This window comes from Octopus sinensis, linkage group LG24, assembly GCF_006345805.1.
Source record: "Octopus sinensis linkage group LG24, ASM634580v1, whole genome shotgun sequence".
NCBI classification, from domain to species: domain Eukaryota; kingdom Metazoa; phylum Mollusca; class Cephalopoda; order Octopoda; family Octopodidae; genus Octopus; species Octopus sinensis.
The window spans coordinates 28,553,053-28,579,373 of NC_043020.1; the positions used below are offsets into that span (position 1 = coordinate 28,553,053).

Genomic DNA, 26,321 nt, shown 5'->3' on the forward strand with positions numbered 1-26,321 from the left:
GGACGTAAACACACCAACAGCGGTTGTCAAGCAGTGGTGGGGAACAAGCACAAAGACAAAACCCCCCACACAACCCATACCAGCATGGACAAAAGTCGTTAAATGATGATGATTTTATATATATATATATATATATATATATATATATAGTGTGTGTGTGTATTTTTTGGTATCTGGCTACCAAATCCACTCGGTTTTGGACACCCAGAAGCTATAACTGGAGACACTTGGTGAAGGTGCCACCCTGTGGGACTGAACTCAGAACCATGTGGTCAAGAAATATATATAAATTTAATACAAATGTATATATTATATATATATATATATATATTATATATACATACAAATATACCTATATGCATATACATATATATACATATCCATATATATACATATATATACACACACACACATATATATATATACACATATATATACATATATAAACACATACACACGTGGTGGGTGCTGAATAAATACTGGTTCTGGGTAAAATTTAGGAGGGTCAATTAATAAGGTTGGGCCTCCAACAAGACACCCTGAAAGCCAGGAACTTTTCAATGTCCCCCCCATATGTGTGTGTGTGTGAAAGTGCATGGTGCAGTCAGGCCCCTGTGCTCATGATCACCAGACTGTAGTTTCAATTCCCAAACCGAGCGGCATCATGTCCTTCAGCAAGGTGTTTCATTTTATGTCACTTTCACTGGGTGTAGATTAACCTTGTGATGGCCTGGAACTGCATTCAAAGGTATTGCAATCCCAGGTGCAAAAATGTCATTGAAATCAAGACAGACTCTAGCCTATAGGCTGGAAAGATACACACATAGATATATATGTATATGCCTCGTGTGGCACCTGTGCAGGTGGCACATAAAAAGCACCCACTACACTCACGGAGTGGTTGGCGTTAGGAAGGGCATCCAGCTGTAGAAACACTGCCAGATCAGACTGGGCCTGGCGCAGCCTACTGGCTTCCCAGACCCCAGTTGAACCATCCAACCCATGCTAGAATGGAAAACGATGATGATGATATATATATATGAAAAAACAAGTAAAAAATAGAAAATGCTAAAATAATTTTATAGTGAACATTTCAGTACCGGTTTCGGTCATTTTGAGACCTTTTCAACTGTAACGATTAAATAATTAAATTTAGAAAAATTAGAAGAAAAGTTTTTTTAAAAGAATATTTCTATAAGTAGTGTTCAGATTTAAGTGGCATTCTGCCTTTCTCCACACACAACCCTCTCAATAACGAAGCCTTCGACACCATCCTCCACAACATACCCCTCCTAAAAAAAGACCACAGAATGAACACAATCCTCCAAACACACACGATCATAAAAAGCAAAAGACAGCCTAGATCCATGAAAAGTCTCCTTACACAAGCCCGAATTCACTCAACACAGAAGCCGACAGTAAAAAAATGTGGAAGACCCAATTGCGGGATATGCGACTATCTAATCGAGTGTTCTGAGTTCTCCTTCAAACAGGGACAACGTTTTACAGTGAAAAGCAACTTCACATGTGCTTCGGAGAACCTAATATACTCACTAATCTGCTCCGGGTGTCAAGAGCAGTACATAGGCCAAACAAAAAATGGTTTGCGTAAACGAATGGCCCTGCACAGATCCCAGATAAAAATTCCCCAAAACAGAAAAATAGCTTTTAGCCAACACATAGATACTTGCGCCAACAAAAAAACACCAAACTTCAGAATTTTCCCCCTCTACCAATTTAGGGACGATACAACCTCGAGACAACGAATAAGTAAAGAAAATCTCTTTATTACAAAATACAAGCCACTTCTTAACGGGTCTACAATTAATATACCTCAACTTTAGAATAAAAGAAAAAAATATATATACACACACAAATACTACACTCCATAGAATCCATTACTAATCAGCCCCTTCATAGCTATATTTACACCCATTCATATTCTCCCTTCTCTGTTTTTTTCTTCTTCTTCTTCTTCCTCATCATCGTTATCATCATCATCAGCATCATCACCACCATCTTCTCCTTCTCCTCCTCCTCCTTCTTCTTCTTCATCATCATCGTCGTCATAATCATCACCACCATCACCATCATCGTCATCTTCTCCACCCCCTACCCCTTAAGTTTGTCACTAATGTTTTTTAGTATAACACCTACGCTAATTCTATAAACAAGCCTGTCAATATAAATATTCTCCTGAATTGAACTGAGACTGCCAGCCGCCACTGACCATTCAAAATACGACCATCAGGGCACTCCCAGATTCTCCCACCCCCTTTCCTCACCAGCCTTCCCTCTACTACCCTACCAAGAACTCACAACTACCTCGAACACACAAGTGCAAACAAGGGAGTCAGAGAAAGGCAGAATGCCACTTAAATCTGAACACTACTATAGAAATATTCTTTTAAAAAAACTTTTCTTCTAATTTTTCTAAATTTAATTATTTAATCGTTACAGTTGAAAAGGTCTCAAAATGACCGAAACCGGTACTGAAATGTTCACTATAAAATTATTTTAGCATTTTCTATTTTTTACTTGTTTTTTCATATATATCAACTCGTGTGTTCCTTTTCACCCGTATACATATATATATATATATTATATATATATATATAATATATATATAATATATTAATAATATTATTATAATAATAGTCACTCCCTCTGTATGTGTGTGTGTTCATCTCTCTGAGTATGTCATTGCTGCCACCCACTAGATAAGCTATGTTGGTTTGTTTACGTCCCCATAAGTGGTTCAGCCAAAGGAACTGAAAGAATAGGTACCAGACTATAAAAATAAGCGTTGGGGTAGATTTGTTTGACTAAACCCGTAAAGGTGGGGCTTCATTTTGGTTGCAATCCAATGACAGAAGCGTGGAACAACAGAATAAAGAGTTGTTGTTCTTAAAATATCTATAAAGCATCTTATTTCGTTACTTTTGTCCTTTAGTGGATCAAATTATAAAAATTCTATGGTTCAACGAGTTATTAGCTGTTTTTAGTATAACAGCGGCTGACGAGGTGAAAAGTTAGTCAAACACGCAGCTGTCCTACGAAATAGCATATGGTAAATATTCCATATTGTTCTGTGTGATACGTCTGAGGTCCGTTCGTCCCGTTTGATTATACCAGACATAAACTGGGGCACCAATTACCTGTCCGGTTAAAGTGTGTGCGCGCGAGGGCGCAGCACACACAGAAACCACCCCAAAATATTTATACTTAATCCATCTTGGCTGCAAACAATATTCTGTGAACCATTTATATTGGCGATTTGGTCAGGATTATAAACTTCGTGAATTATAGGAAGAATAGATTCAAGATATATATATAAAACATATACAATAAGGAAAAAAAACAAGCAAAAACCATGAACATCATAAAAAAACGTTTACTACTACTACTACTACTACTACTACATTAACACGTATTATGATAAACAATAAGTGAATTAGAAAAGTGATTTCTAACTACAGTGACCTAGTTACTGATCAGCATTAGTGACCCAGGTTTGGAACACAGAGAACTGTTGAAGTTACGAAGTACCAAATACTACACAGACACACACACGATAGAGAGAGAGAGAAAGAGAGAGAGAGAGAGAGAGACAGAGAGAGAGAGAGAGAGAGATATAGTGCTTCGTTGCTGGTGATATCAACAAGAAAAAGCACTCCATCTAGTGAGAGAGATAAATATTTTAATATACACAGGATTTAAATGCGAGTTACTATCAGTTTCATGTCTCTGAAAATACGAAATAACACTGTGTGTTAGTGTAAGTGTGAGCTTACACATCTATCTAATGATGAAGACACACTGGTGCTAATCTCCACACACACACATACATACAAGAGTGGGAGAAGCGATATAGAACAGGATTTTGCTCCAACTTGTTCATCCTTAATCGAGCTCATTTGCCTGTCTCTCTCAACCCTTCCATCCACACACAACAATAAGAGCCTGCTAATAGAATGGTAGTAGTCTTCAGTAGAAACTCCTAACTTTATATAGTGCCGCCACGCTTAGTCTCTTCTCACACCCATCGTATCACACAATCTGCATTATTATTATCATCATCATAACTAATCGATAACAGATTATTTAATCTATCACAAGACATCGAACTACTCTTGAATATTATTAGAATGTTCTTTTGTTCGCTTTTTTTATCTCCTTTCTTTCTTTCCAGATTATAGTTGGACATCAAATACTACCACTATATTCGCTATTCGAAGCCTCGAGACACGAAAGCTAAATTAATCGAAACTTCGAAACCTGCATTTTCGTCTCAAGAACTATATTTTGGTTCGCTTCCTTGTAGTTTTAGTATTTTTGTTGTTATTTCAACCCCCATTCAACACTGATCGCACACAAAAGGATTTAAACAGCTATAACCGTCTCATTCGCCCCTAATTCAGCTTATCTAGGACTACCATTATCCAGGACTATTTTATGAGTGAAGTTTTACTGCTATTTCTAGCAGGTGAAGTGCAATATTGAGACTCCCTCGTTGGCTAACTAGAAATAACAGCTAACTTAAACTCATATCACATCCCACTGCCTTTAAAACGACCAAGGAAAAGTGTTGCACAGTGTAGTCCCAAATACACTGTATCTGTCTGGGTAATTTTTTTTTTTAAAGAGACGATTATCCTTAACTGAAAGGTTTTCCATCGGGCACTGGCAATCTGAAATGCCGCGCCTAACCACAAATTACCTTCAACTTTTTTTTTTCTTTCTGTTAATAGTGTGGTCCGCCTGATAAATAATGTGTAGTGGTTCACAACCAGGGTCCATTATAAAATTTTGGGGATCCATGCAGCAAAATACGAAATTGTACTTTAAGGGCCCTTGAAAAACATTTTGATCTAGATGTATGTATTGTTAGAGCTAGGTTCTTTCTCTACCTAGTTCAAACTACACAATTAATGAGTGAAAAGCAAAGTAGGAATTTTAAAAGAAGTTTCTATAAAACTAGTTCTTTAATCATCGGAAGGCAACGGGGTCCACCAAAATAAAATATCAATCAAGGGGATCCATAGATTTTTAAAAAATGGTTGACAACCCTTGAGTTATGTATCTCATATGGCCCACTTCTCGAAAATGGTACCCAGTATTTTGACTGCCAGTCAATTTCACCCCCCGATGTTAGGAAAAAATAAAACGTTGAATAAAGAGATACAATAAAAAGCCAAATCGACTGAGCGATTGGAGGGTCACTTACTTTTGCTTGACGCCAGTTCCTGATATTGCGACTTACATGCGAAGAGGGAGGCATGAGAGCCATTTCCTTGTCATCAAGCTTTTCACGAATGGTCGCAATTAACGAACGGGAAGATTCCTGGGAAGCAGCTGCTTGGGCCTTCAGGTCCGCCAAAGTTTTGCGAACTTTGGGCACGGAAGCACACGAACTATGAAGATGTTCACCAACGCGCTTCACTATGGTATAATCTTCGTCGTGTGTCATGGTGTGGACTCGGGCTTTACAGGACCTAATTTCGCATTTCCAGTAAGTCTTAGATCCATCGGAATTTTTTTTCTGTGTTTCATATATGTAATTCATGTTATCCACAAGTTTCTTCCCTCCGCGGATGCTGTTAAATACGTGAGGCATGGTGCGTGTGTATTTTCTCTTTAAGTAACGGATGAGGCAAGAACGGATCCCGGATAAACCTATAAACTCATGTTTTTTTTTTTTCTAATATCAGGAGTGAAATTACCGGAAGTGAAACTGACTGGCAGTCAAATTACCGGAGTCAAAATACCGGAAGTAAAATTACCTAGAATCCTCGAAAACGTTGCTCAATGGAACCAAACAAAAATTGGGGGGAGGGGTACTACAGACAGCTCTCTCTCTCTCTCTCTCACACACACATATATACACGAGAAAATAAAATTTACTTAGGGTGTGTAAACCCAGGTTTAAAAATTTTTTTTTTACAAACCTTGTTTGGAAGAGATTTGTAAAATCTTCGGGGGAGGTGACCTTGCACCAGCTGCACTCCCTATTCCCGGGCCTATAACACACACTCACGGTCCGCTCATACATTTACCCCTATTCTCAAGTAAACAACCGAGGTGTTTAACTGTTTTCTGGATGTCCATCCACTTTGAGTTGTCAGAAACATGTGAAAGGGGTTAGAGATGATCCCTATCAACAGGGTCCTCGGACAGATTTGATTTTACTTGATATATCTTCTATGTTTCAGTCATTAGTTTGCTACTTATTCTATTAGTCTCTTTTGCTGAACTGCTAGTTCACAGGGATGTAAAACTCACCAACAGCAGTTGTCAAGTGGTAGCAGGGGACAAACAGACAAACAGACACGAAGACACACACATACAGATATAAATATATACAATGGGCTTCATACAGTTTCCGCCTGCCAAATCCACTCACAAGGCTTTGGTCAGCCCAACATTATAGTAGAAGACAGTTGGCCAATATGCTACACAGTGGGACTGAACCAGGAACGTTGTGGTTGGGACGCAAGCTTCTTACCACACAGCCATTTATTCCTAAATTAAAGCAAAGAACCCCAAAGCATACAAATGTAAAGGTTTTGCCTAAATTTTTGTTTCTTTTCCTTTTTTCTTTGGTATGAGACTGATGTTGCCTAATTAATTTGAATAACGATGAAGAAGACTACGTGGAGTTGATTACATTTATTTGTTGATTGTTTTTAAGCCCTACTAAATGGTATTCAGCGAATTCTGAATTCTGTCAATTTGGTAAATAATAAAAGAATTATTTCTATCTACAGAAACAGTGGAATCCCTTATACACTTTTAGCCAATCATATTAAGAGCCCCTATGAAGGGGCTCTTAATGTAATTAAACCAACCATTTCTGACCAAAATATAGTACCCGTTTTATGGTCAAACTGACTAGAATTGGCCTAACCTACAGTGTTATTCCAAAATTATATAATCACATCATTGAAACCTCAAAGCTACGAGATAATGAAGGATTAACTCAAAATGATGTGAATAAAAAAACATTTGACAAAATAATCTGAAAGCCAAAGGGATAAGGACAGTGAAACACTAATGATGGCTGGCATTATGAAGATTGGGGAAAGAAGTGACATAGCTGAGTGTGCTGTCCAAGGCAACCCTTGTGTTTGCCAAAGCATGCTTATACAGCAGACCCAAGGGTGCTGCCCTGATAAAAGCATTGGATGGGGCAGGCTGTCCCTTCGTCCCTAGCTATGTAATTGGGGAAGCTAAGTAAAAGCATGGTTTTACTTAGTCTTTGCACACTGGCTAGTCCCTTGCAACCCTCTCCAGCTGAGCATCTCTAATCTTGGGAGCTCATAAGTGCTGGTGCCATGTATATAATAATGAAATTATTGTATAAAGTGCTCAGGTGCACCACAACTTGTCAAAAGTGCGTATAAAGCATATACAGTAATGTACAAATGTCTGGGAAGTGAACAGTGTATGAGTCAGATACATGCTTGTGTGTGAATGAAGGGGAGAAAATCAGGTATAGTGTTGGCGAATCTCAGGAAGAATGGAGGTTTTGAAGGATGCAGTGCTCCGATAACTAACAACTGATGCCGGCAGTTTGTTCCGTACTTCAGCAACTCTTAGCGTGAAAAAAATTTTCTGAAAGTCATGGGAGCTGTGCTGTTTTCTGACTTTGTAAACATGTCCACAGGTGCTGCGTAAAAGCATCAAGTACACATGGTAAAGGGGTTGGTGTTAGGAAGGGCACCCAGCCGTAGAAACCACGTCAAAATAGACATGGAACCAGAACAGTATTTCAGCTGGCCAGCTTCAGTCACGCAATCCAGCCCATGCCATCACGGAAAACAGATATTAGATGATGTATACAATAGTTGTAACTGTAGTATCATGCATAAATCTGTAAAACAAAAACAATCTCAAAACCAATTTCATTCATTTACAATGGTTACTGGTTCAATCCCACCGGTTGACACCTTGGGTAAATAAATATCTTCCACTATAGTTCTAGGGCAACCAATGCATTATGGAGGAAACTATGTAGAAGCCTGTTGTACATCCTCATCATCATTTAACATTCATTTCCCATACTGGCATGGGTTGAATCGCTTGGCAGGAACAGGCAAGACAGAGGACTGCACCAAGATCTACTGTCTGCTGTTGCATGGTTTCTACAGTTGGATAGCTTTTTTAGCGCCAACTACTTTCCAGAGTGTAGTGGATGTTTTTTACAAGGCACCAGCAAGGTCACCAAGTAACTTGCAATACAAAGATCCCAAAATACCTGTTACATGGTAGCAGGGCATTCAAAAAATAGCAGCCAAATCTTTCCTTTTTCTGGGGAAGGGAGCCGTTTACACATGATTTCGATGTCACATTTGTTGAAAGCATGCGAAATAACCTGGAAAAGAAAAAAATCCACGAAACAAAACACTGTTGCTGGGAAACTCCCAGTTTCCTGGTGACCCAATGGGTCACAGGTTGTCTAGTATGTATATGTGTGTGTGTGTGTATATATATATATATATATATATATATATATATGTGTGTGTGTGTGTGTATATATATATATATATATATATATATAGAGTCAATCTAGCTAAAACTAAAGTCGTAATAAGTAGGAAGGTAGACAAATCACAAACGCCTTCAGGTAGATGGCCCTGCTCGATCTGTAGAAAAGGTGTAGGTAGAAACTCTATAAGATGCACCAAGTGTAAGCTATGGACACATAAGAGGTGCAGCAATGTCATAGGAAGGCTAACTAGGAAGATGGTTTTTGTATGTGGCAGATGCTCGGGAGCATTAACCTCTGAAAATCTGCAGAAAACAACTTCCGTCACTTTCCAGGGGGAAAAACTAGAAGTAGTTGATAGCTTCCATTATCTTGGTGACCAAGTCAGTAGTGGGGGGTGGGTGTGCTGAAAGTGTAACGGCTAGAGTAAGAATAGCCTGGGAAAAGTTTAGGGAGCTCTTACCTCTGTTGGTGACTAAAGGCCTCTCGCTCAGAGTAAAAGGCAGACTGTATGATGCATGTGTACGAACAGCCATGCTACATGGCAGTGAAACATGGGCCGTGACTGCTGAGGACATGCGTAAGCTCGCAAGAAATGAAGCTAGTATGCTCCGTTGGATGTGTAATGTCAGTGTTCATAGTCGACAGAGTGTAAGTACCTTGAGAGAAAAGTTGGACCTAAGAGGCATCAGATGTTGAGTGCAAGAGAGACGATTGCGCTGGTATGGTCATGTGGCGAGAATGGATGAAGATAGGTGTGTGAAAAAGTGCCACACCCTAGCAGTTGAGGGGACCTGTGGAAGAGGTAGACCCAGGAAAACCTGGGTCGAGGTGGTGAAGCACGACCTTCGAACTCTAGGTCTCACCAAGGAAATGACCAGAGACCGAGACCTATGGAAGTATGCTGTGCGTCAGAAGACCCGGCAAGACCAGTGAAAACAATCAAAATCAAATCATATATCAGAAAGCAGGGGTTAAGTGACCCATCCGTTCGTGTCCACTGCCAGCCTCGTCTGGCACCCGTGTCGGTGATAAGTAAAAGCACCATTCGCTCGTGGCCGTTTGCCAGCTCTGTCTGGCCCCGTGTCGGTGGCACATAAAAGCACCATCCGTTCGTGTTCGTTGCCAGCCTCGGCTGGCCCCCATGCCGGTGACACGTAAAAGTACCGTCCGTTCGTGGCCGTTTGCCAGCTCTCTCTGGCCCTGTGTCGGTGGCACGTAAAAGCACCATCCGTTCGTGTCCGTTGCCAGCCTCGGCTGGCCCCCGTGCCGGTGACACGTAAAAGCACTGTCCGTTCGTGGCCGTTTGCCAGCTCTGTCTGGCCCCATGTCAGTGGCACGTAAAAGCACCATCCGTTCGTGTCCGTTGCCAGCATCGCCTGGCCCCGTGCCGGTGATACGTAAAATCACCATCCGTTCGTGGCCGTTTGCCAGCTCTGTCTGGCACCTGTGCAGGTGGCACGTAAAAAACACCCACTACACTCGCGGAGTGGTTGGCGTTAGGAAGGGCATCCAGCCGTAGAAACACTGCCAGATCTGACTGGGCCTGACGAAGCCTTCCAGCTCCACAGACCCCAGTTGACCCGTCCAACCCATGCTAGCATGGAAAGCGGACGCTAAATGATGATGATGATGATGATATATGCGTGTATGTGTGTATGTATGTATGAAAGAGTGCAGAAAAGTTCCTGGCTTTGAGTAAAAGAAAATAGAGGAGGATCAGTTAATTATGATTTTATTCAAAATATTCCCTCTAAGATTAACACACTTATTGCAGTAATCCTTCAGTTTTTCTAAGCCCTGTAAAAGAACTCAGAAGGCCTTCAACCAGGCCTTTCGCCCTTACAGCACCTCCTTGCATATATACATACATGTATGCACATTCAGCCTTAACTAGCTTAACTTTCCCTAATCATACATCATCGACCTGCAAACTAAACCCCACACGTCAAACTTGCATTGATTCCATAAAGGGAGACATTGAGCACATCCTTGAGTGGGGCCATGCCAACTTTGTCCCTTAATAGCACAAACACTCAAGCACAACTCATATCAAGAAAACACCATCATGCTACACTCCCGCTAAACATAAGTGGAACTCAGAACCCTTAGGGTCGGTCCAAATGCTGGTCCTCAATATCACTGAGGATCTATCCTAGCAAAAGCTAGCAGACACTCCACAAGACCAGAGAGCAGCCCACAGAGGAATGCTGCCCCTATATTTGAGACAGTGATGCTGTTTCACAGACATCCTAGATCAGAGCCAAAGAAGAGCCACTCGCATCCACTCACTGTGATGGACACATACTCCAACATCAGACTCACAGGCATACTGCCTCCTTTTCCTCGATTTCTTTATTACTACTATAATAGCCTCTGAGCTGGCAGACGCGTTAGCACGCCGGGCGAAATGCTTAACTGTATTTCGTCTGCCGTTACGTTCTGAGTTCAAATTCTGCCGAGGTCGACTTTACTTTTCATCCTTTCGGGGTCGATAAATTAAGTACCAGTTGCGCACTGGGGTCGAGGTAATCGACTTAATACCTTTGTCTGTCCTTGTTTGTCTCCTCTATGTTTAGCCCCTTGTGGGTAGTAAAGAAATATATAATAGCCTCTGCCCTTTGGAAACAACTGGCTATGTACCGCCATCACTCGAGCACCCTTCACCCACTCATTACCTTAGTTGCATCTACCCCTACCTCCACTAACCACTATTTCTAGTCCTTTCTTCCTAAAACATTACCGGTACTTGTCTATTGTCGTGGTCCCGTTTTCGCACACGCGAATTCGCGCGCGCGCGCACGCCAGACTTGGGTACTCGATACTCGAGATCCTACGAGGTGACTTGCGCATGCGCAGTGCAGAATTCGCGCATGCGCGTTACCCCCCCCCCCCTAAAAAAAAGGTGTTGGATTTCACTAAAAATATATATATGTGTGTGTGTGTGTATATAACATTTTCAATTTTACACAAAAAAATTACATAGTCGCTTTCCTCGCGGATTTACAGATAAATGAATTAATTACTATTTTACAGAATAAAATTAATGAATTAATTATATAAATTAAATAATTCTTGAAAATTAATTAATATTAACAATATTTTTTGAACAAAGTAAATAATTTATAAAACTTGGTTAATAATTTTTTTTACACAAACGCGAACGTATATAATTTGTGAAACTTTTTTTTTTTTTACAGACGTATATAATTTGGTAAACTTAATGAATTAATTTCTTCTCATCATCATCATCGTTTAACGTCCGTTCTCCATGCCAGCATGGGTTGGACGGTTCGACCGGGGATCTGGGAAGCCAGAAGGCTGCACCAGACTCCAGTCTTATCTGGCAATGTTTCTACAGCTGGATGCCCTTCCTAACGCCAACCACTCCGAGAGTGTAGTGGGTGCTTTTTACATGCCACCCGCACAGGTGCCAGGAGAGGCTGGCAACGGCCACGGTCGGATTGGTGCCAGTCGAGGCGGCTCTGGCATCGGCCACGATTCGGATAGTGCTTTTTACGTACCACCAGTCCAGGGGTCCTGGCATTTGCCGGGTGCCACACTTGCCCCAACATGTCTTCGCAAGCAAAGGGGGTTGGCGTGGGTGCCTGTCGTGGGATGAGGTTCGATATCAACTTCGCTTGCCTCAACAGGTCTTTGTGTATAAATGTATAAATTTTTCGCACTAAATTCTTTCCGTAGAATTTATCAAAAAACGCGCAAAATTATTCCGTAGAATTTATCAAATTAAAAAACGCAAAATTAATATATTTTTTGAAATTGCAAATTATTTAGAATATAAAACAAATGAAGTTAAATTTTTAAAATAAATGTCATATACTTATACTCTGTAAGGTGGTGTGTTCACACTTCAATTTACTATTTTCTAGAAATGTTGCTTTTCTAATTGAAACAATTTTTCTCAATCTCCATTTAAAAGTCCATAATGCCTCTTGAGCCATATCAAAATGAACAACTTTGAATTACGCGGCGGTGGTGGTGGTGGTGGTGTGAGGTTCTAATTTTTTTTTCTGATCTCTCTTTGCCCCCTCTTTATCTCAGTTGTTCATTCCGCTAATATTTAGAAAAATTTTCGCGCCCAATTTTTGTTGTCGCGGGAAAAGATGAACGATTTAAAATAAATATATCTTAATTGTAGTGTGAGAAAGTATATATATTCTGATGACAAAATATATTATCTTTCAAAAACATCCCAAATTTATAGACTATATCGTGTAGGTTTAAGAAATATATATATATATATATATATATATATATATATATATATATTTCTTAAACCTACACGATATAGTCTATAAATTCTACGGAAAGAATTTAGTGCGAAAAATTTATACATTTATACACAAAGACCTGTTGAGGCAAGCGAAGTTGATATCGAACCTCATCCCACGACAGGCACCCACGCCAACCCCCTTTGCTTGCGAAGACATGTTGGGGCAAGTGTGGCACCCGGCAAATGCCAGGACCCCTGGACTGGTGGTACGTAAAAAGCACTATCCGAATCGTGGCCGATGCCAGAGCCGCCTCGACTGGCACCAATCCGACCGTGGCCGTTGCCAGCCTCTCCTGGCACCTGTGCGGGTGGCATGTAAAAAGCACCCACTACACTCTCGGAGTGGTTGGCGTTAGGAAGGGCATCCAGCTGTAGAAACATTGCCAGATAAGACTGGAGTCTGGTGCAGCCTTCTGGCTTCCCAGATCCCCGGTCGAACCGTCCAACCCATGCTGGCATGGAGAACGGACGTTAAACGATGATGATGATGAGAAGAAATTAATTCATTAAGTTTACCAAATTATATACGTCTGTAAAAAAAAAAAAGTTTCACAAATTATATACGTTCGCGTTTGTGTAAAAAAAATTATTAACCAAGTTTTATAAATTATTTACTTTGTTCAAAAAATATTGTTAATATTAATTAATTTTCAAGAATTATTTAATTTATATAATTAATTCATTAATTTTATTCTGTAAAATAGTAATTAATTCATTTATCTGTAAATCCGCGAGGAAAGCGACTATGTAATTTTTTTGTGTAAAATTGAAAATGTTATACACACACACACACATATATATTTTTAGTGAAATCCAACACCTTTTTTTTAGGGGGGGGGTAACGCGCATGCGCGAATTCTGCACTGCGCATGCGCAAGTCACCTCGTAGGATCTCGAGTACCTACGTCTGGCGTGCGCGCGCGCGCGAATTCGCGTGTGCGAAACCGGGACCACGACAATAGACAAGTACCCTGAATTTGTTACGCGACTTATACCCGAATAGATACGGTGCATAGTTTCGAAGCTGAGTGCAACCTGTAAGGTAAATTATTTATGTCAGTGCATAAAAATGAAACCTCGTGTCACCATTCCCAAGACAAGTGTTACCACGCTGTTTTGAAACGATAACCCCCAGAAAATCCCTGGCCTCTTCTACAAAACAATGCCTATAAATACTTCAAAGAAATAAAAATTACAAACTCGGCCTTATATGAAATGACAGTCTCTATGTTGAGTGAAACAGGTTACGAAAATTATTCATGTCAGAGTATGAAGCGAAACTTCGATTGATTGGCGAGGAGTGAGGGTCACCATTCCCAAGACATGTGCAACCACGCTGTTTTGAAATGATAATAATAATATCCAAGAACATCGCTGGCCTCCACTGCAAAATATAACGACGTTGTTTTGAAAGTAATGTAAAATGCAAATATGATAAACAATTTTATCCAGACATACCTTCCCATACTTGATATCAGCGATAGTCGCGATTTGTTGACTGGCATCCCAGTTAATTCCAGGTAGGTAGGACGACGATTCATAAGCGGAGATTAAGTTAGCGGCAACAACTTCTGTCTTGATGGCATGTTCCAACTGTAGAGATGTGCTGCTAGTAAGGGCACTTTGCTGGTCATCTTGGAATTTTAACGGAAGCCCGTCAATGTTCGGGGCTTTCAGTAAACGCCTCGCGGGTTTCGGTAATCTCTTCAAAGAACTCGCCGTCGACCTGTTACGTATGGAAGGCCGATCGTTGCTGTGATTGTGGTTCTCCCTAAACGATATTAGCTCTTGTTTGTTCGACATGACAGCGCTAGAGAGACAGCCCAGTGTTTTACACTTCCAGTAAATTCTGTCTTTGCGTTTATAGTTAAGACGAAACAGATAGCCATTTAAGGCCAAGAGTTGTCCGCCTCTCGTCGTCACGACCAGTTCGTACTCCGGCTGGCGCGGTTTGAATGTCTGCCTTTTTTTATTTAGTTTATAATCGTGGTTAACATTGAGAAACGAATCGTTCGCCATAATGACAACACCTCTGTAGCAAATGCTTCGGCAGAGATGTAAATAAACTAAATATATATTCTCCTGTGCTGTATATTCAACGACAGTATACGCAAGACACTGATACGTTACGCAAATCGAGCAGACATTCGAAACAAGTAAAACTTGAAGGCGAATAAGGCAAAATTAGGACAAGGCGAAAAACAACAAAAAGCAGGCGAAACGACTAGCTTTGCTGAAATGTTAATGGAAAAAAATGTACTTTTACCAGATAAATTCAAACTGATATATTACAAACTATCAGCCTTAGTTTCCTATTTGTCAACAACAAATACAAACAGCGAGCATCAATTTATTTCTATGCTGCATAATGATTTATACGGAGTTTTATGAAACTACCATAGTACAGTTATGTTAATCTGTAAAGGCACTACAAAAGTAAGACTGGGCAAGACGGAACGAAACTTAATTTTTATATCTGTTTTTTTTCGTTTTTGCTGCAGCATACCTACACAAGTGTGCCCCTTCCTCACGATATTGTTTCTCCCATAACTTTTAGAAAAGTGAATGGATTTTAATGAAATTTTCAACAGATATCTTACAGATGGTGCATATTACGATTATATAAAGTGAAAAAGATTGAAGGGGGCACACACAAACATGCTAGCACATCACATCTATCTTCAAAATAAAATTTGAAAAAAAGTATGTGGTGCGTGTGAACATTGTACGTACGTACGTACGCCCATCCTTATTTTTATTTATTATTTTTTTTTACACATTAAACTCCAATATAATTGGTATCAACACTGTCTGAAAGATATCTGTAGAAAATCTCATTTAAAAATATCAATTTCTCTGAAAGTTATAAAGAAACAAAGTCGTACAAAGCACACTTGTTTCGTATGTCGCTTTTTCTATGGTTTATGCGAGAGCGTTCTTACGATCTAGGTTTCCATTGCAGTTATTTCGGTAAAGTTCATTAATGCTTCGGGGAAGGGATGATTTCTAAATACATTATGTTCCCTACATCCCTGCTAATGCTATGAGGATAGCATTTAATTGATAATTTTAATACAGAACGGTTGAGCCATTGTTTTGTTACACTAGTAATTCAAATAAAATTATTAAGTTTTATTAACTCTGAAAGGCACAAAAAGAAAATGACTCTCCCCAGACACAACAGAATATGCGGTTAATATCTAGATCCGCACCCGGTGGAAAAAATGGAAACGCAAATGTGTAACAGTTGTAAGGCATCGTATATTGACGTAATAAGACGGAAAAAAAGGGCGCTGACGAACGGGGGTGGGGGAGGGGGGTCGGAAAGGGGGGCGTGGTCGGAAAATTCCCAGGATCAACCGTAGAGGATCCACGCCCAGGTGGCAAAAATGGAAAAAAGTATGTGTAAGAGGTGTAAGGCACCGTATATTGAAGGAATATGACGAAAAAAAAGCGCGCTGACAAACGGGGGGGGGGAGGGGGCTCGGAAAATTGCCTACGATTTAAAGAAAAATTTACCATCAATTTTCACCATTTAAACGCATTGTTGGCATAAGGGAAGTAACTCTCTAAAAATCTCTATATATAAACGGCAGTTTTTCTGTGTGTCTGTCAGGTTGTACCCTCACCCTGACCACGGCTTTCAACCGATTCTGATGAAACTTGACACACACATAGCCCAATGTCATAATTCAAAACTAACGCAGCAAAAATTTTGAAAAGTTCCCCCAGTTCTGATAAAGATCGATAAATTTGACATGGGGTCGAGAATTTCAATTTTTTTGCTATTTTCAATATTTTTGCTAAAAATGCTTTATAGTTATTTCCCTTACAAACCCGAGCAACGCCGGGCGATACTGCTAGTCTATATATATATTTTTTTTTATTTTACAAACAAAAAGTGAAAACTGAAGTAATGGAATTTGAATTTTTGAAGTTGCGATTGATAATTATTCTGTGACAATCAATAATATTGGGAAAATATAATCTGTACTTACCACATGCGTGGTAGATTTATGCCAACAATGCGTTTAAATGGTGAAAATTGATGGTAAATTTTTCTTTAAATCGTAGGCAATTTTCCGACCCCCCCCCCGTTTGTCAGCGCCCTTTTTTTACGTCTTATTCCGTCAATATACGATGCCTTACAACTGTTAGACATTTTAGATTCCAGGTTGATCCTGGGAATTTTCCGCCCCCCCACCCCTTCCGAACCCCCTCCCCCACCCCGTTCGTCAGCGCCCTTTTTTTCCGTCTTATTACGTCAATATACGATGCCTTACAACTGTTACACATTTGCGTTTCCATTTTTTCCACCGGGTGCGGATCTAGATATTAACCGAATATGCTTCAACACACGAACTCACATAAAGAATCTTGCAAACCAAATCCAAAAACGAAATATTATTACTAGAATGTACGGATTTCCCTTTTAAATATGCAAGATAAAACAAAAAAATAATAAAGAAACTATAGAACAAAAAATTTAGTTTAAAAATCGAATTTTAAAAAAGAAATTTTCACCTGGTGTCTGAATGGAACAGAAGTTTGGTTGGGTTCTTGTTTCACAACTGTTTCAAGCTACAAAGAGAAAAAATTTGAACAAAAATTCATTTGAACAATAGGAGATCAGCATTTAGTAAGAATATAATATAAAATATTGATTTCAAAATTTTGGCACAAGGCCAGCAATTTCCGGGGATTACATCGACCTTAGTTCTCAACTGGTATTTATTTTATCGATCCTGAAGGATGAAAGGCAAAGTGGAACTCAGAATGTAAAATCGGAAGGAATGCTGCTAAGAATTTTGTCCGGCGCGGTAACGGTTCTGCCAGCTCGCCGACTTGAAGTACAATATGAAATATTGATTTTGAGGTAGAGATATAGGTTGAAATCCCTTATCCGAAATTCCTAAAGATTTCGGAATATTTTTATACTTGCATCCATGAAATAGGACACCTTGGGGGATGGGACCCAAGTCTAAACACAATATCCACTTACATCTTATATTATATATATTTTTTTTTATTCTTTTGCTTGTTTCAGTCATATGACTGCAACCAGGACTTTTTTTTTCAAACTCTAGTACTTATTCTATTGCTCTCCTTTGCCGAATTGCTAAGTTACGAGGATGTAAACACACCAGCACCGGTTGTCAAGCGGTGGTAGGGGACAAATACAAACACAATAACGTGCACACACACACACACACACACAATGAGCTTCTTTCAGTTTCCGTCTACCAAGTCCTCTCACAAGGCTTTGGTCGGCCCGAAGCTATAGTATAAGGTACTAGCCAAAGGTACCGCGCAGTGGGACTGAACCCGGAACCATGTGGTTGGGAAGTAGGCTTCTTACCACACCCCCACGCTTAACATTAGAACAGTAAGATATCCGCTTCGATGTCATGTTTTGATTAAAAGATTACACTACATGTACGCCATTTGTATTTCATTCTTTGCTCTACGGATATTGGGTTTAATGTAAGATATAAACATTTTTAAAAAGCCAAAGCATTGAACATGATTACAGGTAAATAAAATGAAAACTGAAAAAGTCAACATAGCATTTTAAAAAAAAGTAATGTACAAATAACGATGTTAGTCATGTTATACTTATACACGGATGTGAAATTCGGGTCTAAAATAAGAATCACGTTTTGGGCTTACTGTTTTTAAAGATTTAATGCCGTGCCTTTTCCTAAATTTTTGCAACCAGTCTGCAGAATATTCACAGCTACCCTTAATTTTCAGTTTGTTATGATAGATTTTTGCCTGTTTCGTGATCAGCAATGCATTAAGCGGGATGTGTTTACTCTGGCACTGACGAATCCATTCCATTAGAACACGATCGTGATTTTCATTTTTCGCTCTATGTAATTTTTTCCTGTACTTCATCAAGCTTTGATCATCGCTTTCTTCATAGAACTGTCTTTTCAGGTCGTAAACAGTCGTTGTTCCGACACCAAACTCCTCCGCCAGTTGCTTCACACTTACACCGCTCTCAAGTTTTTTCAACAACTTAACTTTCTGCATTATAGTTAGACATTGATGTTTTCTCTTTTCACGATTACCCATGTGGGTATTTCCAGGCCTTTTCGACATTTCCGACATCTTCTTCTCGTCACAGGGCACAAAACAGGCGGCAATCACAAGTAACGAGCGAAGGTGTCACTCTGATGGCTGCTAACAAACTTCCAACTGAACTCTGGACGATAAAACTGCACCCAGGGTAGGTGAGGTCACATACGATAACGGCACACATCTGCACTTGGTGGAACTTTCTTAGCACTTTGTAGAATATTCTATTTGAGGTATGTCATGTTAGAATCCACAAAAAAACTTTCGGATTTGGGAATTTCGGATACAGGATTTTCAGCATGTATAGTCGATTAAATTGACCCCAGTAGTATGTAGTAGAATTTCAACGTCCACGATGCTTTCGCCGTGGGAGGTAGACAGTAATACCTTTATTTCTTGGATACTACAATAAATCAAACGAAATGTGTTGACATACAAGTTGTCTTGGTCTGTGATATAAATTACATTGTTAGAGAAGGGCTTATAGAACTGAGTGCCCATAGTAACATCAACCATACAGTTACTAAGGCAGGTAAAGATGTGTGGAGATGTGAACTGTAATATATTCCACATCTCTATATTTCAGCCGCCTAAAATCTTCAACGTAACTTTCCAAGTTTTTCTCACGAACACAACTTCGGCAAGTTTTCAATTATTATAGAAGAAATACAAGTAAAGTTTGCTATTTTATTTGAAGGTATTTTTTTAAAATGCAGTAAAAACTATCATCGCATCTCTTTCGATTAACTCCTCATTAACTCTCAGTCCAAGACAAAATAAAAGCTTGAAGGGTGACACAGGAGATTTTACTCTGAAATATATTTTAGCCGAGATGTGTGCCTTGTCGATGGAAGTTTGGGGCGAATAACGAACCATGTTAGAAAGAGAACATCTCAAATTTTTATAACTTTTTCCTTTTTACTAATTAACACCATGACTTTTATTTCACAACATAGCATAACTTAAGTGAAATACCTTTCTTACAATGCTATAACCATGCAGCATTATAATTCGAATTATGTACATAACAATTTTATAACAGTCCCCAAAACTACCACAATATTAAATAATACCCTTTATCAATACTTTAAATTTCAGCAGGCAACCATCTACCCTTTGCCATATAGACACTTTTTTTGTGTATTGTTACAATGCTCGCGTTCAACAGTGTTAAAAATAAAGTTAGTTTTACATTCGTTTAGCGTTGCAATGTCAGAATTATGTTAGAATCTATGTGCAATGGTGTTAAATATATAAAAAAAAAGACAATTACAGTTGTTTGTTATTGTGATGCCCCTTACCAGATTAGAACCCACGATCAATGATGTTAAAGTTAAGATGCATCCGTTTATATCTACAGTACCCCTATATATATATATACACACACACACAATGAGCTTCTTTCAGTTTCCGTCTACCAAGTCCTCTCACAAGGCTTTGGTCGGCCCGAAGCTATAGTAGAAGGTACTAGCCAAAGGTACCGCGCAGTGGGACTGAACCCGGAACCATGTGGTTGGGAAGTAGGCTTCTTACCACACCCCCACGCTTAACATTAGAACAGTAAGATATCCGTTTCGATGTCATGTTTTGATTAAAAGATTACACTACATGTACGCCATTTGTATTTCATTCTTTGCTCTACGGATATTGGATTTAATGTAAGATATAAACATTTTTAAAAAGCCAAAGCATTGAACATGATTACAGGTAAATAAAATGAAAACTGAAAAAGTCAACATAGCATTTAAAAAAAAAGTAATGTACAAATAACGATGTTAGTCATGTTATACTTATACACGGATGTGAAATTCGGGTCTAAAATAAGAATCACATTTTGGGCTTACTATTTTTAAAGATTTAATGCCGTGCCTTTTCCTAAATTTTTGCAACCAGCCTGCAGAATATTCACAGCTACCCTTAATTTTCAGTTTGTTATGATAGATTTTTGCCTGTTTCGTGATCAGCAATGCATTAAGCGGGATGTGTTTACTCTGGCACTGACGAATCCATTCCATTAGAACACGATCGTGATCTTCATTTTTCGTTCTATGTAATTTTTTCCTGTACTTCATCAAGCTTTGATCATCGCTTTCTTCATAGAACTTCAACAGTTTGTCCTTTTGTTTCTTCAGGTCGTAGACAGTCGTTGTTCCGACACCAAACTCCTCGGTCAATTGCTTCACACTTACACCGCTCTCAAGTTTTTTCAACAACTTAACTTTCTGCGTTATAGTTAGACATAGATGTTTTCTCTTTTTCCTTTCACGATTACCCATGTGGGTATTTCCAGGCCTTTTCGGCATTTCCGACAATATCTTCTTCACGCCACAGGGCACAAAACAGGCGGCAATCACAAGTAACGAGCGAAGGTGTCACTCTGATGGCTGCTAACAAACTGCCGTCAAACGGGCAACTGATGACGGGAAAACTGCGCCCGGGGTAAGTGATGTCACGTGCCATAACGGCACACAACATCTGCACTTGGTGGAATTTTCCTAGCACTCTGTAGAATATTCTATTTGAGGTATGTCTTGTTAACATTCACAAAAAAAACTTTCGGATTTGGGAATTTCGGATAAAGGATTTTCAGCATGTATAGTCGATTAAATCGACCCCAGTAGTATGTGACTGATACTCCCTAATCAAGGAAGATGAAAAGTAAAGGCACTTTCGGTAGAATATAAATTTTTAAAGATACTTTTACTACAGCAATGTACTTCCGTCCGCCACTCTACCAATCCAAAAGTTAGGATTATTTCAGGTTGTTGGTAGAATGAAAAACAGAGTTTTTTCAAGAAAATGCAGTTTTATGAAAATGTTTGGCCCGAGGTTTGGAAAGTGAAAAAAAAAAATCGTGAACACTCGAGGTCGCTACAACAGCTAAATTTCCCGTTACTGAGGATCTCTCTTAATAATCCCACATACTTAATACACCAAAGACTACAGAACAAAAAATATCCTTTCCCTTTAGGGCCCGAAAATACTCGAGTCCCCAACAACTAACTTTCTACGAGGCCCGTGTGAGATCCAGAATGAAGTACCGCATTAAAAAAAAAAGGCCACTCGACAAAACCTGATATGAATTCGCTCATCATCTCTCCAAACTTCGGTGTCAAAGCATGTTGCCTCCTCTCAGTCATTTCTACTATTAGAGAGGCTTCTGCTTCTTTGAGCAAGTTGGTTTTGTGCCACTTCTACTCCAACACCATAGATTCGTCCATTCTCCCTCACGCCACCGCAGGCCAGTACGATCTTAGGAACTTTATAGGGCCCGGGAAAATCAATGCACAGCTGTGAGTACTGAGTGACAACATACAAGCGAGGTTTAAACTATTGGGGGATCGTAATAAAATCTAGATAACCACAAATTCAATAATTTTATCAAACGCAAACAACTCATGAGACCTATACTTCAAAATGTTTCAGAATATACACGGTATTTTGTCCGCCGTTATGTTCTAAGTTCAAATTCCGCCGATGTCGACTTTGCCTTTCATCCTTTCGGGGTCGATAAATTTAGTACCAGTTACGCACAAGGGTCGATGTAATCGACTTAATCCTTTTGTATGCTCTTATTTGTCCCCTCTATGTTTAGCTCCCTGTGGGCAATAAAGAAATAAATATATACACTTAACCTATTCGAATATATTCGGGATATTCGATTTAAATCCTAAACCAACATCACCTCCATCTTCTCAAAAGACTGCAGACTCAGGAAACTCTCTCCTCCCTTTCTATGTTCCTACAATGCATTAACCTCCCAAATTTCAACGTCCACGATGCTTTCGCCGTGGGAGGTAGACAGTAATACCTTTATTTCTTGGATACTACAAATAAATCAAACGAAATGTGTTGACATACAAGTTGTCTTGGTCTGTGATATAAATTACATTGTTAGAGAAGGGCTTATAGAACTGAGTGCCCATAGTAACATCAACCATACAGTTACTAAGGCAGGTAAAGATGTGTGGAGATGTGAACTGTAATATATTCCACATCTCTATATTTCAGCCGCCTAAAATCTTCAATGTGACTTTCCAAGTTTTTCTTCGGCAAGTTTTCACTTATTATAGAAGAAATACAAGTAAAGTTTGCTATTTTATTTGAAGGTATTTTTTTAAATGCAGTAAAAACTATCATCGCATCTCTTTACATTAACAGTCTCAGGCCAAGACAAAATAAAAGCTTGAAATAAAAGATTTTACTCTGAAATATATTTTAGCCGAGATGTGTGCCTTGCCGATGGAAGTTTGGGGCGAATAACGAACCATGTTAGAAAGAGAACATCTCAAATTTTTATAACTTTTTCCTTTTTACTAATTAACACCATGACTTTTATTTCACCCCAATTATCATAGCATAACTTAAGTGAAATACCTTTCTTACAATGCTATAACCATGCAGCATTATAATTCGAATTATGTACATAACAATTTTATAACAGTCCCCAAAACTACCACAATATTAAATAATACCCTTTATCAATACTTTAAATTTCAGCAGGCAACCATCTACCCTCTGCCATATAGACACTTTTTTTGTGTATTGTTACAATGCTCGCGTTCAACAGTGTTAAAAATAAAGTTAGTTTTACATTCGTTTAGCGTTGCAATGTCAGAATTATGTTAGAATCTATGTGCAATGGTGTTAAATATATAAAAAAAAAGACAATTACAGTTGTTTGTTATTGTGATGCCCCTTACCAGATTAGAACCCACGATCAATGATGTTAAAGTTAAGATGCATCCGTTTATATCTACATACCCCTATTCATGTTAATCCATGTTTAATAGCGTTAAATAAGTTATATATATATTTGTTTAATGTTACACTGACCCCAGTCGGATTAGAACCGACGTTTAATGGTGTTAAATCTTTTTTTTTTAATGTAATATACATCTGGCTATCGTTTACAGTGTACCCCATTCGGGGTGGACCCCACGTTTAATAGCGTTAAATAAATAAAGTTATATATATTTGTTTAATTATAGATTGACCCCAGTCGGATTAGAACCGACGTTTAATGGTGTTAAATTTTTTTTTAAATGTAATATACATCTGGTTATCGGTGCAATGTGCCCCATTCGGGGTGGGCCCCCACGTTTAATGGTGTTAAATAAAGAGCAGAACGGAAAGAGAGTCCAGGGGAGACAAATATATAAACTTACATTTTCCATCACCAAGTCCTCACTTTTCAATATCCTCAACATAAACAGTTCCGACTGCGACTGGTCATTCTTGTCGTTCCATCGACCCGTCGCCGGATTTGCTGACTTCACTGGACTCTTGTTGAATCTGGCCTTACTACAATGGTTCTTGTAATTTCCATGTCTGCGACTACTGCACCTCGGACACAGAGAAATATAGATTTTTATGGCTTCGGCCGTCACATTGGCATATAATTGACGGGTGATGTTCTGCATTCTGTTGATACCAGCATGAGAATGTGTTAAGTGAACAGCTTTCAGGGCTCGGAATAAATCCTCGTCGGCGATGTAAGGACGAACGGATTCCGAGTCTCTTCGTCTTCTTCTCTTAATTAGTTTGGTTCCTTGATCATTGGTGACCAAATCAAAACGGCGAGTTACATTGTATTCTTCCCCAGTCCAAGCGGTTTTCTTGTCCCAAGCCCCTTTCAAAATGAGCAGGTATTTGTTGTATTGTTCCTTTGTCATGCTAACTACATTTTTACCTATTTTCTCATTTTTCTTCACTCTCCACGTTCTCAAGAATTCTTCTTCGGACGTCAACATGATGAGACAAGTTGTATTTACCTCATGTGTTTTCTCCTTACCCCTGGGCCGTTATCAAACGAGCAGGTTGGTGTTGGTCAGTTAGTTTCAAGTTGAGACACACGGACCAAATTTGATGTTTATTTTATACACTATTTCCATGTACACTCCTTTCGGACGTGAGCTATTTATTATTTAAATTCAATTTTCTTTTTTAAATCCCCTTCCCGTGTTAGAAAAATAGACGAGGTATAAATACCGAATTAATCTTGTTCCACTGGTTTCAGATGTCTATATAAAGTGGTGATATTTGAAGATATTATTGATCGTAATATGCCTATTTTTAACAAAAATATCCCATCTATGAAGAGATATATTTATATGTGTTATCCGGATGGTTAACTCGCGATCCAAATATATCAGACTTATCCATAGATGTAATTTGCTATCCAGGGAAAAGATGTTAAAAAGAGATCTACAAAGAAAAATGTCCAGAGTGAAAAGATAGGCAAAAATATGCCAGTTGGGCGGGAAATAAAGTTTTATCAGTTGAGATAAATGGATTAGATTAAATAAATTGGAAACTATATCATAACGAAAAACATAGAATTCATTGCGATAATAAGGCAAATGTTGGATCGTAGAGCGAGTGGTATATATTACAAATCATATATAGTTTATGCAGTCTCAAAATAGATAAATGCACGATGCTTAAAAATGACAAAGACGTAAAACGAACAGCTTTAAAGAATATATATATATATTGCTCAACTAAAATCGATATGCAGACATGTAATATTAATCGTATATAAAATTATATGGTTTTTCCTGAATAAGCCATCATTCCTTCTCAGAAAACAGTCTTAGTTCCATAAGGTGAAAGTAGTAAAATGAAATAAGGTCATAATTTCATCTCCAAGTGACATGGAAGTTAACTGAAACAAAATAATAAGTATGGTATATAAATATGTGCGCGTAGAAATGTTAGTCTGGTATAAAAAATATTTTGTTTAAGCAGTTTCTTTTAGATGTTTAGTTATCCGAAGTTTGTTTGCTTCCTTGGTCAGTTTCTATATCGTAGAATAAGAGCATTATATTCGGTAAATCTACACTAAGTAGGTGAATATGATAAAGTTCACAGCTGGTGAAATTCATGAAATGTAGGCTGTTCGTTCTTACGGCATACAGAGGCCCGGGCCAGTTTCCTTGGCAACGAGGGAAGTGCTTTTGATTGATTGACTGTATCTAGAGACGGCGGTGGCGGCGATGGTGGTGGTGACGGTGGCGGTTGTAATAGTTGTGCTATTTGCGTTGGTGGAGGAGCCGAGAGGGGTGTTGCTGTCAATGACGCTGGTAATGGTGGTGGCGGCGGCGGCGATGGTGCCGTATATGCGTATATTGCACATCTTTATATATTCCACGCTGACTGCTGCATTGTGTATGCTCAGATACTATTAACATAAATATGCAATATTGGAGAGGTTAACCTGAATAAGGTGTGGTGGTAGCAGCAGATGTATGTATCTGATTTGTACATGTTTGTGTGTATTTTTAATCTATATATGATGCAAAACCAACTTGGCTCTAATGCATGCCTGCTGTAATTTGAGTGGCTAGCGCTTCGTCATTAACTTTCTATATACATGAATCTAAACTTAAAATATATGGATACCGTATATAATTACATTATGTGCCAGCTTGCTAGTGCTCTGTCTACACATCTATC

At 38.9% G+C, this 26,321-nt stretch overlaps 1 protein-coding gene across 1 annotated transcript in view; it reads right to left on the bottom strand.

The window, feature by feature from the left end:
• LOC115223832 overlaps positions 1–25,931 on the bottom strand; it is a 44,947-nt gene extending 19,016 nt beyond the window's left edge. Inside the window, exons 1-2 of the mRNA XM_029794510.2 lie at positions 24,032–25,931; positions 17,307–17,363 (exon numbers count right to left, since the gene is read on the bottom strand). Coding sequence (XP_029650370.1) covers positions 17,307–17,363; positions 24,032–24,616 — 642 coding nt within the window. The 5' untranslated portion in view covers positions 24,617–25,931. The remainder of the gene's footprint in view (positions 1–17,306; positions 17,364–24,031) is intronic.
• Positions 25,932–26,321: the final 390 nt, after the last annotated feature.